General features: G+C 33.7%; 1 protein-coding gene across 3 annotated transcripts in view; it reads right to left on the bottom strand.

The window, feature by feature from the left end:
- ANKIB1 (ankyrin repeat and IBR domain containing 1) overlaps positions 1-17,154 on the bottom strand; it is a 108,572-nt gene that overhangs the window by 45,100 nt on the left and 46,318 nt on the right. For all 3 annotated transcript variants that reach the window (XM_016161290.2, XM_016161292.2, XM_016161293.2), the window contains exon 4: positions 7,994-8,176. In XM_016161290.2, the coding sequence (XP_016016776.2) occupies positions 7,994-8,176 (183 nt within the window). The remainder of the gene's footprint in view (positions 1-7,993; positions 8,177-17,154) is intronic.

The following is a 17,154-nucleotide window of genomic DNA, read 5'->3' as shown; positions in this document are numbered from 1 at the left end:
ATTACATATATCACTTGGCAATCTGCTTTTGTTTTTATTCAGTATTGTATCTTCATTATTAATACTGATACACATATGTATTTCAACCCTCTAAGCATATATAACCAGCCTACTGGAGTACACATAGAACTAAAAAGCAATAGAAATCCACAGTACTTATCAGAATATACTATTGAGGACGTTCTCTAGGAGCATCTATCAATCTCCAGCCTGCTCTGAGTTGTTAGTAAACCTCATCCACTGTAGCCGATTTACAGATATTTTAGAATTAGATATTATCTTTATTTATTGTTTTTTTTTTTTTTTTGGTATCATGTGAACCATTTCATCAATTCTTAGTTAACCCCATATGACTGGGACTCTATTCACCAGAGATAATTTCTTAGTTGACATGGTAAGTTTCCTGTTCTTTAGATGTCATCCAGCAGGAATGCATATATAAGAGTGTATTAATGACAGAAAAGACTGACAGACTTGACTGCATAAATATGTGTCAAGATTTAAACATAAAAACTGTATTATTTTTAATATATAACAAAATGGCCGAGGTTTAAAAAAAAAGGCCAACACTTAATATTGGTAAGGTTGCAGTGAGATGGCCCTCTGATACAATCTGGGTAAAATAAAAATTGGTATATCACATAACAACCACGCATGTATCACAAGGCTTTAAAACACTCATCTTTTGACCCAATAATATTACTTACAGGAATTTATACTAAGATAAAATCATAAATGTGGATAAAATTGGTCATTTGCGATGTTCACTATAAAAGTGACAAAATATAAGTAAACCCAAATATACATTAAGGTAGTTATATGACATCTACAGCAGTCATTCAAAATAATTTCCGTGATGAGTCTGTAAATATCAAGAAGTGTTAAGGGGGAAAAAAAACTCTACAGGATATAAAATTTACAATATCAATCCCGATGATGGAAAATGGAATGTGATCTTGTATAATGTTATAAGGATTACTTCTAAGTGGTAGAATAATGAACATTTAAAATTTTCCTTCTGCTTTTTTTTATTAAAAAAAAACATGTTTTGCAGAACAAAATTAAAAAATAAAAGTCATTGGGTATCTTAAAAAAGAGTTTTCGACGGTGGTATAGCACACAATCAGTCTGCAGTGCTATTCCCTTCAAAAATGATGGTGAAGACTTACATTAAATACATTTCATATCACACTGCATTAACAGCCTAGAGCACCTATATATGCATTCAGATATACTGCCATGAATCTCTAAATATACAGGTATCACATGAACTTAAGTAGAAAAAGAAATAAAAATTTAACCTATTCTATATAGGATACCATTAACTACAAAAGAAAAAAATTGCAATTTAATCCAAACTACTGTTTAAAAAGCCCCCCAAATTATCACGTACAAGTTGCTTTTAAGCTAATTTACATTTCCCCCTGCAAAATACTAAAAAGTCCATTTTATAGTTAAATTTGTAGTACTCACTCAAGTGTAGAAATCATACACTATGTATAACACTGCTTCTAGAAAATGTGTTCCTAGTTCAGACTTGGGACTCCTTTTACCTTTCCTAAATCAGCACTGAGAGTGAATATTTCTTGATGTTCCCAGTGGTGACAACTGTATATTTCCTGGTATTATTTCCCAAATGTTCTTTTCTCAGATTAGTCATCATTCTACCTCATTTATGTTGAGCAAAACAAGATTTGGTTTTAGATACATTAAGAAAGGGATAATATAAAGCTATCTGCACAATTTAAGTTTTTTAAAATGCAGTTTTAAACTTAAATAGGTTATACTGGAAGAAATATAGCTCTTGAAGGAGAAAGATATACTGCCTTCATGAACACATAGCATATTCACTTCAAATCTCTGCAAGAGAACTATAATTAGGTCATGTAAAGCATTTCAATACATTGCTTAGTCCCAAGTGAGCACTATCGCTCTCTTATGCAGGAAGGATTAAAATGAAGGTGCCTTTCTCTTTACTGTTGCACAGATAACTGCTTCTATTTTCAGATTAAATAAAAACCAGCAGTAACCTTCAAAGCAGTCAGTACCAATAAAAAAAAAAAAAGTAATTTAAAATGAGACAGTATGAAAATGCTTCTTTTGCATTAATATATACTACTGCTACCAAAATACCACTAGAGAAACGTGAAACAACCCAACATACAAATTGAACCACTTTGATTCTATGTATAATGATAGTATCTTCAAAAACTGTTTTAGAAAAGACTATGATGAAGGAGTTATGAAAGATGTATGTTCTTATTTTTTTCCACAATGAAAATAGCTTTCCCCGATTATAACAGATAAAATATGTTCATTGTTAAAAAATGAAAACGTAAGTACTTATTTACCCAAATATATTGCTAATTGTTAAAATTTTAGACGATAAGAAAGATACTCAGGGAAAGGAGAGTATACTTTAATTCCTCTTGATACAGATCTCTCATTAGCTGATCCATGAGCTGAGCCTGAGAGGAGGGAAAAGAATAGCTAGAGAAAGTCTTCAGGATTCTTGGACTCCTCCCTTCCTTTCAGTTTCCCTGCTCCTTACTTAGCTGTTCTATCAAGACTAGGCTATCTGTGCTTTGGCTTAAGCGGAAGGCAGTTGCTCTGGCACAGTAGGTTAAAACTTATGCTAAGTAGGGTAGCCAACTAAGGCAAGGCCCAGCATATGGGTGCCCTACAGGAAAAAGAGCCTTGAGCCTTCCTGAGATATAAACTGGAGAGGGGGATGAGAAGGAATTCTTTAGATGGCTTTTGTAGCAGTAGCATAGTGCTCAGATTTTCCTTCACTTAGCCAGATGAAGTCATACAATCTACTCCTACAGAGCCTGTCCTCTACTGGTTTCTTTTCTTTCTTTGGGGATTTCAAGAAATTGAACACATTGCTCCTAGCCACCACTTATTAATACATCGCCTTGTTTTTATTTTTTTGTGGCAGTTACCACTCTCAGAAATTGTGTTTATTTACATTTTAAAACTATTTGTGTTTGTGTCTCTCTCTCTTCATGCTAGAATATAAGCACCTAGAAGGCAGGGCTTATCTTTGTTCCTCATTGTATCTCTAAACTCCTGAAACAGTATCTGGCAGAGCAGTCACTCAAAGTTTTATTGAATGATGGAATGAAGAAGCAGAATTAACCCATTTATAAACTAATCACCTGGAAGAAAGAACTAAATTAAAATGTCAAGAAGACATTATAGAGATATAATATTATATACTACCCAGATCATTAACTGAATTAAAAACTAAGCTAAAATAAACACTTCATCTAGGGAAAATAAGTTTAAAAAAGTACCTACTTATGTAGCTTAATACAATTATATAGCAGGCCACATAAAACTACTAGGATAGGCAGAATGATCCAAAAGTTGATCAGGGTCCATATTTGTAGCACGTATTAGTAATTCAGTTCTTTTTATGGCTGTGTAACATTCCATTGTGTGTATATCTCACATTTTTTTTTATCCATTTATCTGCTGATAAACATTTTTGGGTTGTTTTCAACTTTTGGCTATTGTGAATAGTGCTCTGATAAATATTTGTGTATAAGCACTCATCATGAAAGTATTGCTTTTTACATAATAAAACAGTAGACAAAAACAAATCCAATATGGATTAAAATTAAAACTAGAAAACTAAAAAAAAAAAATAGGGTCATATGATTATAATATTAGCATGTCACAAGTTCGGAAGCCATTAAAGAAAAAAAAAATTTACATCTCTGAATACCCTAAAAGTGAAAAAACTGGGTTATGGAAAAATATGCAAAATTCTCTCAGAAAGCATTAAGAAAACACAAATGATCCATAGAAAAACTCAAATTCACAGAATAATCAAAAATATAAATGCAAACAGGTGTAATTTATTTGTCCAAACCAGCAACAATAAAAACACTGATAATATCCAATGCTAGCAAGAATGTGAGGAAAAGAATCTCTAAAATGTTACTTGAAGAAAAATAAATTGATATAATCTTTTAGGACAATTTAACAAGTTCTGTTAAAGTTTAAAATGTATATCTCTTGTGATCCATCAAACCAATTTCTACGAATTTATAGGGAATATACTTTAAAATGTATATATAAATGATGATGATCATGATTATAACAACATAGTCTTAGATAACACTTATAATGAGCTAGGCACTATTCTAAGCATTTACATGTATTAACTCATTTAAGGATTGCTACCTTATCAAGTAGGGACCATTATTATTTCCAGTTTAAGGAAGATGAAACTAAAGCAGCAGAGAGATTAAGTAATCTGTTCAAGGTCCCATTGTAAGTTGTGGGGACCATAGTAAGGTATGAACCCAGTTAGTCTGGTTTCAGAATCCATGTTTTTATCCACAATAATGATATATGTGTAATTTACATAAAGACATATATGTAATAAGTAGACAAATAAATATTTACTTTAATCTTGTTTTAAATGACAAAAATATCTACTTTTTTTCAATGTTCATCAATAGGTAGGTGGTTAAAATATGTAAATCATATGCTCCAACTTGGGAAAGATGTTCATGATATAATGTTAATATAAAAAAACATTTTAACTGAATCAATGTACTATATGATCTTACTTTTGTACTGAAAATTCTATCTGCATATGCTTGCTTAAGCTTGGTGGCACACACAAGAAACTTACCACTAAGGAGTAAAGTCAGGAAGGAAGAAAGTTTTTACATTTTTTAGCAATAAATATTAATGATAAATTTTAAGAAATGCATGAATAGAAAAAGTAATAATAGTAAAGAAAATCACCTATATTCGCAATTATCATTTTAGTATACTTCAATCTTCTTCCAATACATAGCATTTTTTTTCTATATAGTGTCAAACTGTTCTGCAAGTTTTTTAGCTTAATATAAGTTTATTATAGTTATACTAAGTTCATTTAGATGTTAAATCTATTGATAATAATGAGTACCATTATTTTTTAAATTTAATTATAAATTAAGATAGCATCTTGGAGAAAAAATCTAAATAGTCATGTCTTTCAATTTAATCAAATCAACAATATTTCTAGGATATTACCGTTTACATGTCTTCTGACTAAATTATATCAAGTATTACATTATAATTTCTATGTCTGACTCAAGATCATGAATTGTCAAAAGGTAGGCAGTATAGCAGATAGAGATATTTAGACTTGAAGTCAGAAGAATCAGGTTTAGCTTACTTTGTTTCAACTATTTTTCTGGTTTATCTGTCTCAATTGAAAAAAAGAAGGGGGAATATTTGTCATTCAAGGTTACTATCTAGAGTCAAAAACCTCATGAAAATTGCTGAGGACATCAGTCCTCACTCTCTGTGTACTTAATCTGAATACGCATTCCTATAAAATAACCTAAAAGGTATAGAAATGTAAATCTTTTCATTCTAAGAAACTCACTGGTTTCCTTATCTGGATAGTATGTATAGTAGCTCAAAAACTGCTGGATATTCATGGGAAAAATAAAACAAACAATATGATTTAACACAAAGAATAGTATAATTTCTTTTAGAATCAAGTTAGCACTGAACATCAAATCAGACTCATTTCAGGAGAAAAAATTTTATTGTTTTATAATTTTTTATTGAAGAAATATATGGATGCTCACTGTGCATCTGTGTTAGATACTGAAAATACTCTGATAAATAAGGCAGTTATGGTTTAGGCCTTCACAGGGTTGACAATCAAATAGGAGAAAAAAGCAATAAACAAACAAATACATAAACAAAATAATTACAGTGAGAAGTGCTATGAAAGATGAATAGGATATTATGGTAAAGAATAATAAAAGGAGAGGGACCTATTTTAGAAAGAATGATTCAAGATTGCCTATTTGAAAAAGTGAAATGAGACAGTCAAGAGAAAAACTGGGAGATTTCAGACATAGGAAACAGCAAATGCAAAAGCCTTTGTGTAGTCTAGGGATTATAATTAGAGCAAAGGGTGCTGGGAAAAAAAGTCTGAGATAATGTTGAAGAGGTAGGTAGTAGCCAGACCACTTAAGGTCTTATATCTGAGCAAACAGTCTGGATTTTATTCTAAATATAATGAAAAGTCACTAAGTAATTTAAGTGATATGATCTAAGTTAAGTTGTAAAATGTCACTCTGGCTTCTATATACAAGATGGATTCTAAGGAAACCAGAATAGAAAAAAGGACACCAGGTATAAAGTAGCTCAGATAAGAAGTGAGGGTGATAAGGGCCTAGGGAGGTAGAAGTAGAGATTAGGAGGAGTAAATTTATTTAGGTTATATTTTTGGAAGTAATATTGACAAGATTCCAAGATTGTTTGAATGTAAGAAGTGGGGAATCAAGCATGAATGCCACATTTATGCTTGAATAACTTAGTGAGTTGATGTAATGTTTACTGAGACAGGAAGACAAAGGAAAACCAGAAAACGATGTCCCTGAAGCCATGAGAAGAGTGTTTCACTAAGAAGGCAGTGGTCATTGTGCCAAGTGCTGGAAGAATTCAAGTTAAGATGAGGATAAAAAGTACCTACTGGACTTGGAAACATGGTGATTCTTGATGCCCATGACAAGTTCAATTCTATCATAGTAGAAAGGAAGAAATTCACACTGCAGTGGGCTGAAGAGTAAACTAAAAGTGAGGAAGTTGGTTTGTATATACAACTATTAAGTTTTGTTTTTCTTACATGAAGATCAGAGATATGGGGCTGGGGAAGAGTGGTAAATGGAAAGATTGTTTTGTTGTTTTGGTTTAAGATAGGAGTCACCAAGGCATGTTTGTTCATAAGAGCAATCCAGAAGACAGGGAGATGGAGACTTATTTCTCGAAAGAAACTTTGCACAAAGTATTCAAAGTATTGAAAACTCAAGATCTACAACCAAGAATACTTTATCCAGCAAAGCTATCATTTAGAGTCAAAAGACAGATAAAGAGTTTCCTAGACAAAAATAAGCTGAAGGAATTCATCAACACCAAGCTAGTATTATAGGAATTATTGAAGGGACTTCTTTAAGAAGAAAAAACGTATATCAAAATTATGAATAAAGAATGGGAATAACTACATATTTATCAACAACAAGTGCCTCAAATGGAAAACAATTAAATGCTCCAAACAAAAGACAGGGAAGCTGAATGGATAAGAAAACAAGACCCTTACATATGCTGCCTACAAAAGACTCACTTCAGATTAAAAGACACACACAGAGTAAAAGGAAGGGTAGGAAGAGGATGTTGCCTTGATGGATCTAGACATTAATGCACTGAATGAAGTCAACAGAGAAAGACAAATACCACATTTCACATACATGTGGAATCTAAAGAACGAAATAAACAATAACAACAACAAAAATGGAAACAAACTCATAGATAAAGAGAACATTTTGAGGGCTACTAGATGTGAGAGGGGTAGGGGGCGTGGTGAAAAGAACAAAGGGATTAAGAAGTAAAAATGGATAGATATAAAATAGTCATGGAGATATAAAGTGTAGCATAAGGAAAACAGTCAATAATGTTGTAAAAAATATATAACGGGAAAGAGGGTTACTATATCTAGTACCCCTCTTCTTTGTGAGTTATATAGATCTCTAATCACTATGCTGTACAAGTGAAACAAATATATTATTGTATGCCAACTATAATTGAAAAAAACCTCATTGAGTTGTTCAATGTAAATATGAGCAACTAATTGTTTATTATACTTCAATAAAGCTGGGGGGGGGGAAGAAGACAGGAAGAGACTGAGTCTTAGATTACTAGAAGTGAACAGGAAGACTGGAGTCTTAGATTACTAGAAGTGAAGATTCATATCACACAACAGTATCTCTATTTATATGTAAATAAACCTACTCCCATAAGTTAGAAACATCTCCAGGGTTTCCAGATGTAGTTTTATACTTATAGCTATGTACACGACAGGATATTTAGCATATTGCAAAAAAGACCACACAAACTGAGCTTTAAAAAAGAAAAACAATTTAATATAAAATTTATGTAATTTTTTATTTTAAAAAATGAAAAAACTTACCTCACGTTTGTCTAATGCAGCATATTCAGCTTCTATTTCTTCAGCTTCAGGATCTCGTGAGAATACCATTTGGGATTCCAGATTGAGGGCCAAATCTTTGTGGTGTTGCTTTTCAGCACAATCACAAGGAGTATCTTTATTCTCATTCTCAGCAAACAAGTCTCCTCCATGTTTCACTAAAAGCTAAAAAGATTTTTTTCAAAAACTTGCAACCACAGAGTCAAATAAGTTATTTTCATGCTACGTATTTTAAAAAATTAAAAATATAGTAAAGCACAACAAAAATGCAATAGTGTATACTTAGAATGGCGAAAAAGTTATTTAGATACCAGTTGCTTCTGATGTTAAGATTATAAATTCTTGTTTATCAGTCATTCGGATAACTTCCTTCGGTTAAAAATAACAACAATGGCAACAATTACAACACCACAAATTTCTAAAACTTAAAAAAAAAATTCTTAAGCATTCTGTCAATCCAAAAATAAAGTCTTAAAAATTAAAAAAATATATAGTTATTCAATGCTAACGTTTATAAATTTCTAGAAACCTTTCTTAAACAAAAAGGACACTGCTGAAACTGTTAGTTTAACTGCCAATACTTGGATGTCTTGACATGGCAGACAAAAATTTTCATTTGTATCATTCATTATCCAGTGAAACAGTGAAATGAAATTGGGATGAGCAAGTCACTGAAGCAAAACTATTTTCAATACTCCTCAAAATAAATGATAGGAATATTACCAACAGCCAAACTGGGAAGATGCTCTACCAAACAGTTTCTCAATCTGTAAAGGTGCAAATTCACTCAAAGAAATCCCACCATAAAAGTACAAGGAACAATAACTTAATTTGTTCACTATTGAGGTTTTTGCTGGTTTTTCAGAAGTTATATGTTGTTTCTTTAAGGCTGTAGGTTCAAGTTTCCCCATTCTGTTTGCGAAGACATTAAGAAGGACATGAATGCCACGAGGGCTATAATCTAGGAGAACCCTAAAGGACAGCCTGACAATTAGTCATGGAGCTGTTTCTTTTATAGGATCCAGTCATGACCATAATAACATAGTAACAGCAGCATTTATTAAGTGTTTCCTAAGTGCCAACACTATGCTAAGCACTTCAAATACACATATTCATTTACTATTAACAACCCATATGACAGGGATATTATGATGTCTCAAAGTTAAGTAACTTGACCAAAGTTACACAACTAGTAAGCAGTAGAACTGGGATCCAGTCAAAAGTTTGACAGAGTTCTTAACCGTGACTGGATATTATGCCAACATATAGAATAGTATGATCACATAAATTAAAGAAGTCAAATGCATACTGGGTCCACCATAAAGTTCTACCCAGACTCTAATTATAACCTAAATGTGAATACTTTTTAGAGATTTTCATTTTTAAGGGTTAATCAAAAAGGTAGTTTTTCATTTTCTTCCAATAATTTTATTTCCCTTCCCACCAACAAACACGTAGATTGTCCCATATTGGGACTGGAATTGGAATCCTTATGGTTCCTCTACAGTCATCACAAGATGCCCAACAAAATAAGGGGTATATCAATGTTAGACCTGGAAGCCACGGGTTAACCTGACAAACCCAATGGATATGACTTCAGCTTCTTGCTCTTTTAAGTTGTATAAACAAGCAAACAAATCAAGAATATGAATCATAGACTTGTGGTCACAAGGCTTAAAATATTTGCCCTTTACGTCTGGCCCTGTACAGAAAAAAATTTGCTAATCATAGCTCTAAGCAGCCACTGTTGCAGCCACCTTCTAGAGCCTGAGGGTAAGGTCATATTGGCTGCTATTTACCACCTAGGTGTGGTAGGGACCAGTAGCATCACCTGGGAGTCTGCTAAAAATGCATAATCTCAGCGTCACCACACGATCCCCTCCCACTCCAGGCCTCTGAATCAGAATCTGATTCTGATCTATAAGAGATTCTTATGCACATAAAAGTTTGAGAAGTAATGACACTAGAGTAGGACCTATGTGGCTGTAGAATTTGATATGTTTATATTACCTAATCTACTCAATACTAGGAACTTTTAGTAAGTGCACAGACTTATTGTACCTATTGCAGAGTCTATTTCTGTTTTTGGCCTTTCTGTTTCCCAGGTTATTTACTACCTAAACACAAATAAACTATTTGTTTCTGATTGCTACAGAACTAAGATTGCTGACTTTATTCTCTAGTTCTTTATTCAGAGTCACAGAAGTGCAAACTAGGATAGCTTTCAAAGCCATACTTTGATTTACTTTCACTACAGATATCAGCATAGAAAAGATTCTAAATATTAGCGAAAAAGATTAATTATCTTGAACTTAATGCCCCAATTTTTAACAAAAGCAAAGACAAAATTTAAGAGGTTGTGGCAATCTAGAATACTGGTAAGGGGAACCTTCTTAAAAGGATATACCAGAGTGCAGACTGCATTTTTCAGTTTAAAGAAAATGAGTGCATGGAGGAGGAGATGTGTGAGAAGTCATTGTTGAGAGTCATTGCTGACCATTTTTAGAACTTGGATGAGATTTTTTTGCCTTGTTTGGTAATCTGTCTTCACAGGGAGTCCTCAAATTAGTTTGACCACAAAGACCTATATCTCACTGCTACCACTGGCACCTATAGAGAAACTCAATCAGTGACTGAATTGAGGGTCCATGTTTGTAGCATCAGTATTGACAATAATAATCTGCATGTATGCTACCTTTGGCAAAGAAGCTAGCCAACAGCAAGGCTGCCTCACGTAAGAGGAATACTCTTCAGGTTGCTGACCTTTGGTATATAAGGTTAGGAATACCAGTAAGTGAAAGATGTATTAGGTGGAGATATATGTTAAATTACTGCTGCATAAAGTAAGGTGTTTTGCTCTTACATAATAGGGAGTTACATCTGGTTCTGAAGAGGGAGCTTTTAAATATTTCGAACCAAAGCATTCTAGTATTGTTTTCTTCACCCTAAAGTAAGGAGGACTGCATATTTTACTTGAATTTTTTAGCCTATGTTGCACACTTGGTGGTACATAAAATGTTCTACCTTAAAAGGAACATCCAATTATCACTATCTCAACACATTTACTCATCTATTCTGCTTTCCTTTCCATTCATAATCCCAGAAGAAGAGGCATAGGTCGGTCCCTAATATTCGAGAAAAATCCTTCTCCATCCCTTTGGTCCATAATCTAAATGGCTGGGGACTCTGGACAGATACCTCATTTAGCCTCCATAAGTCTCAGTTTACACAGGTCCACTTATAAAATGAGGTTTATATTATCTTCAGAAGAGATGTAAAAAACGAGATGATTCTTAAAGTCTGTTACAGTTGTAAAATTACCATCTCATCATCTCTGTTTCTTGTACGATTTTGAGCACTTCATTACTCCCTCTACCTTCACTCTCTATTGGCTACTGATGTGTCTGTCATCCTTCTAGTTACTTCCCTAAAACTTTCATTTGTTGCTGAGCCACATTTCTCAATTAATGACTGACACCCACTTTCTCTCCACTTTCTCAGCAAAAGACTCAATTACTCCCAATAATCTGACTTCTACTCTGACTAAAACAATATCCCTGGCAGTCATTGATACCTCTCAAATATAACAGCCATTCTCAGTCTTCTAATTCCTTTACCTTTCTGTAGCATGTCACATGACTACCTCCTCTCCTTGAAATTCTTCTTTTGACATCCTTGACACTGTATTATTTTGGTTCTCATCTCTGCCTTTTCTGTTTCCTTCATAGGCTACTTCTTATTATCACTCCCTTTAAATACAGGCATTCTCCAAATTGATGCTGTGACTTTAATGATGTAATTTGACCTATAATCTAAAGTCCTATCCACGGATTTCTCATCTATATCTTATCTCCTTATCTTTCTTGTTAGTTATCAACTCTATGCAGATAACACTCAATTCTAAATATATATTCTTTACTGCCAGTACTAATTTTCAGTACCCTGAATACCATTTCAAGTGGATAATCTAAGATCTCAATCTCCATCCTTCTAAATGAAAACTCAATACATTCTCCTTTCCTTCCAATCAATTCCTTCACCTCACCTCACTTTTTAAATGTTTGTTGTTAGCAGGCATCAAAGTCCCAGGTTCAAAACCATGCTCATTTTACTTAAAAACAAAGTTAATTTATTTTATTCTAATTATATATTATGGTAGCAGATTGTTATAAAATATGTGGAAAAATCAAAGAGAAAATTATATCCTCCAAAGATAGCTCACCATTGTTAATATTAACATTTTGAGTCTCCATCATTTTTAATCTTTTTCTCCCTTGCTTCCTTTATCAAATGATCAAGTCACCAAATGCTTCACAACTGTCACTTGCATCCGCCTCATTCTTTCCATCTCCAATACACCACACAAATCCAGGCTCTCTATCAGTTCACACCAGAATTAGTGCAACAGTCTTCTAACTCCTATCGGTCTCTCTAGTTCATTGGTTTTTTAGCTTTGGCTGCAAATTAAAATCATCTAGAGAAGTTTAAAATACTAGTTTCTGGGGTCCACTATGAGAAATTCCAATTTATTGGTCTGAGGCGTAGTCTATACTATGGGATTTTTTGTGCAGCCATGGTTAGAACTCCAGTTCCAACACAAAGGTTTTCAAACTGTGTAGGAATCACCTGGGTAGCCCGACAGCACATCAGGGAGTGGGGATTAGATATATGCACTTTTTACAGGTGATTCCATTGTAAGTGTCCCAGAGACTTTGCTCTAAGCCAAGGCTTCTCGAACTATACTGTGGATGTGAATCACCCTAGGATCTTGTTAAACTACAGATTCTGATTCAGCTGGTCTGGGATGGGGTCTAAGATGCTGCATTCCTAACAAGTTCCCAAATGACTGATGATGAGACCATTCTTTGTGAAGCAAGAGCTTAAGAAAAAGAAACACTGTTTTATGTCTGATCTCGGAAGCTAAGCAGTGTCGGTCTTGGTTAGTACCTGGATGGGAGACCACCTAGGAATACCAGATGCTGCAGACGTTAAAAAAAAAAAGAAGAAACACTGCCTTAGAAATACCCCATTCAAATCTGTCTTACATAACAACCATTAGGTTAATTTTACTGTATTTGTTTTCCTAACAGCACTTCTCCAATAAAAAATTTTCCAATGATTCAATTTTCTATAAATAAATCCCAAATTCTTGACCTTGTAATTTAGTTTTTTCTACTTGTTATGGCCTCTATCTTCACTTTAAATGTCTTATCATACTTATGCAAAATACTCAATATACATATGTTTGAGGCCTAGAAAGGTACTTTTCAAACTGTAACAAGCAAATGAATGACTAGACCACTTGCTTAAAACATTCCTGGAGCCTACGCCCCGCCCCCCTCAGATTCTGATTTGGAATCTGGAGGTCTGCTGGACCCCAAATTTTATATATATAACAAGCTCTCAGTACTAACTGATGCTACAAGTCTGAGGGCCACCCACATTTTGAGTAGCCTCCTCCAAATACTTAAACTGAAATCATATCCACTCAAACCTACTACTACTACCCATGAAATCTTCCAGGATAAGTAAAACTAAAATGGTATTTCTTTCCTTTCAATGCCGATCACAGTTACTGCCTAAATGGTTAATATGGCACTTGGCATTCATTATATTTGGATGCAATAATGAGGTCATATCTTTCTTCATTAAAAATTAGAAAACGGGGGTGGTTCCATAGTGTAGTGGTTAGCACGTCTTCTTTGCTCGCAGAAGGTCCTGAGTTCGCACCCCAGGTGGAGTCAAGGACCATATACCCCGGGCGTGCCTGCCCCCAAGGTGCGCCCGCCCCCAAGGTGCGCCAGGCCCCAGTGCGAGCTGTGTGGGAGGAGACACCCCCTTCAGAGATCCAGTTCTTAAGGGGAAACGGCAACAGGCCAGGGGTGGAAGTAGGGAGTGAATTAAAGAGGGGGAAAAAGAATTAGAAAACAGGCTTAGAGAGACAAAGTTACTCAGTAGCTGAGCTGGGACTATAAATTGTGTATTCTTTTCTCAGTTTTAAAACTCCAGGTGCTAAAAACGCAATATAATTAGGTAAAACTCTTCAGTCTGAGCTGTGAATGGTTTTTATGGCTTTTCAATGAAGTGTGAAATGCTCTGATAGCTACCAAAGTGTCAAATAGGCCCTGTGGCTGTAAAGGGAAAAGTGTGACTTAGCACCTTTGATTTTCTAGTGACCTCTATTTGATCTGACAATAAACAGCTACACTTAAAACTGTGAATAAGCAAGTATTACAGGGGTGCATAGGCAATATCTAAGATAATACTCATTAAAAAAATGTTTTTCACACAGTGAGGCACTATTAAAAACAAAAGCCTCTGTCTCACCAACCACTTATTGATCACTATGACAAGTGTAGCACTAATATAAATATAATGAGGTCTAATGACTAGGCTTACTCTAGGGAATCTGCCAAAAGGAGAGAGTCACTGAATTTTCATCTGGCCATGCTAATAGACTTAACCCATCATTCCTCGCCAAAGCTCATCTCTCTACTCCAAACCAGAAAAACAAAAACTCTCAACAACTAAGAAAAAAGTGTAATGCTTATTGTGTTAAAGTCTTGTACAATTTATCTGTTAAAGGAGTTCCGTTTTTGTGCACCAGGCATCCATTACATAGTGTATTTTTAGTTCTTTGTAATAATTAAAGCATATAGAACCTGGTACCTATTAATAATGATATATATATACACACATACATATATATATATATACATATATATGTATATACATATAAAAGCTTCTGAAGTATGGAGTCATCTTTGCTTTCTTCCCCCAACTTTCTGTATAATGCAGTTGGTTTACCCATGTCATGGGTCAAATTCATCATCAGAAACGAGGCAGTCAAGAAGAAGAATTAGTGGGTAAAGAAGTCCGAGTACAGTTTTGGAAATGCTGAATTTGAGAGACTGTTGAAACATCCACATAATGCAGCCAAGTAGGAAGCAATAAATATAGCATGAGGAATATCAGGGCTAGTTATTCCATTGTAATATCTTATGAATAGCCACTGATACTGTCACACTGGAAGTTATCAGAACTCTACGAGTAAGAGATTTTTATATTATGTTCCTTGTGTGTGCATGTGTGTGTGTGTGTCTGTGTGCCACTTTAGCTTACTATAGAACGCAAATATTATGGAGAGAAGGGGAAGTTTTAAAGTAAATATTTCACCTCTATGGTTCAAAATAATGAGCCATAGGAAACTTTAAATTATTAAATGTACATATGAAATTGTTGACCGATGATTTTATCAACTCTGTCCTTAAAAGAACATCCAAAAAGAAAAACATTTTCAACAACTAGAGAAGACATATTTCCACAGATGTAAGTTCTTGCGAATTAAAAAAAAAAAACAGCTTGGCTTCAACTATGGAATAAAATAATCAATTTAACCTATTTAACCTTAAGGGCTAGACACTAAAATGGGATATATTTTACTGTAATAACAGATTAACAGAAAATTAATGCTAAAAGGGGTCTTTTGAAATAATTGTAATAGTTTTCTCTTAACTATTGGGAGTGAAAAATCTCAAAGAGGTTGAGTGACTCACTCAAGGTCGTACAATAGTCACTATAAGGATCAAGACCAGAAACTAGTACTCTTTCAACCATACTATGCTCTTAGCGTTATGAAAAAAATAATAAACATCCGATAGCACTCTTTCACTCAACCCAAACCCTTTATATATTATGCTTGGTACCAGTGAGCACTATGAAAATCAGAAAACATTATATAATTAGTTATTGTAATTATTGTTCATATGGCCAAAACCTAAAAACGATATAGACAAATTAGTAGTTTAGGAAAAATATGTTTAAACTGCCCATTATAGTAAACTTTATGAAAAAATTCTAAAGCTTTCCAGCTTATCAAAGGAGCACAACAACACAGCACAAAGATGCCTAGAGGATAATACTCTTAAGAAGTACAATTATTTACCTAGCTATTTTTTAAATGTATATATTTTACACTAGTACTAAAAAACACAATAAGGCCTCCGGAAATTAGTCACCATATACTTTCCTGGGAAACTCTTCTAGTTTAATTAACAGTAAACATTATCAAAGTCAATTGAGGGCTAAGGCTGAGCAAGTATAGAGTCAAATATATTTGAGATTGAAGATAACTTTATATGAGTAAAATGACATGCTGAAATTTGTTGATAAAAACCGGAATAAACGCAACCATTTGGGATATTTGGGATGTTTAATGTTAAGTCAAAATGGTCTTTTGAAAACAGAGAAATGAAAACTATCATCAAATAGCATGGTTTATGTAATGTGATAAACTGATAGATCGAAAAGTTAAACCATACATATACACACATTCATGCCAAGCAAATCAGTAGGCCTGTCAGACAGTTTAGAATAAATCTAGCACTAATTTCTTTCACTGAGCAAAAAACAATGTTGGTAAAAATAATTTAATAAGGATGTCACTGTAAACATACTTCAAAGTCAACAATAACTAAAGCAATGTTTATAGAGAATTTCTGAAAGATATAAAAGCAGCAATTTAAGAGCATTATTACTACTATCAAGAATAACCAATTTTCTACTCTTATCTCGCCTAAGAAATATGATGCAGTCCCATCAATAACGGTGAGTCACTAGGGCAGAGATTCTATCATAGGAGGTGGGCACAGAACAATACCCAAAAGGGCTTATATAAAAGCCTCAGGGATTCTGCCAATACCAACCCTGCCTCTCAAAATCCTAGGACATCCTTCCTCCACACTGTAAATCAATGTTAGAAAGCACTGCTTAAAAAATGTTTCGAGTTAATGACTGTCACTAACTACTGGGCAAAGGTAACACAAATCCAAGAGATGAAATGACAAAGACTCTAAAAGATTAACAAGTATCAGAAATAGCAGTAAATGAAAGATAAACTCAGAGGGATTACAAAAGTGAAAAGAAATAACACCTAAGATATACTACAAAAGGAATCATATAAGTGGTTGTAATCTCAATATGGGTAAGAAAATGAAAAACGTTTATTTTTTTTTGTATATTTATCAATTTAGAAGTATAAAGTATATACACATGAATAACATTAAGAAAATACTAAATTTTCAGATATATATTTTAATCTGATTAGGATCATTACTTTTCTATAAAGGTCTACATTTTTGCTA

This window comes from Rousettus aegyptiacus, unplaced genomic scaffold (assembly GCF_014176215.1).
Source record: "Rousettus aegyptiacus isolate mRouAeg1 unplaced genomic scaffold, mRouAeg1.p scaffold_m13_p_13, whole genome shotgun sequence".
In the NCBI taxonomy this organism is placed as follows: domain Eukaryota; kingdom Metazoa; phylum Chordata; class Mammalia; order Chiroptera; family Pteropodidae; genus Rousettus; species Rousettus aegyptiacus.
Note: the sequence above shows the minus strand (reverse complement) of the source record. Positions and strands in the feature narration are given on the sequence as shown.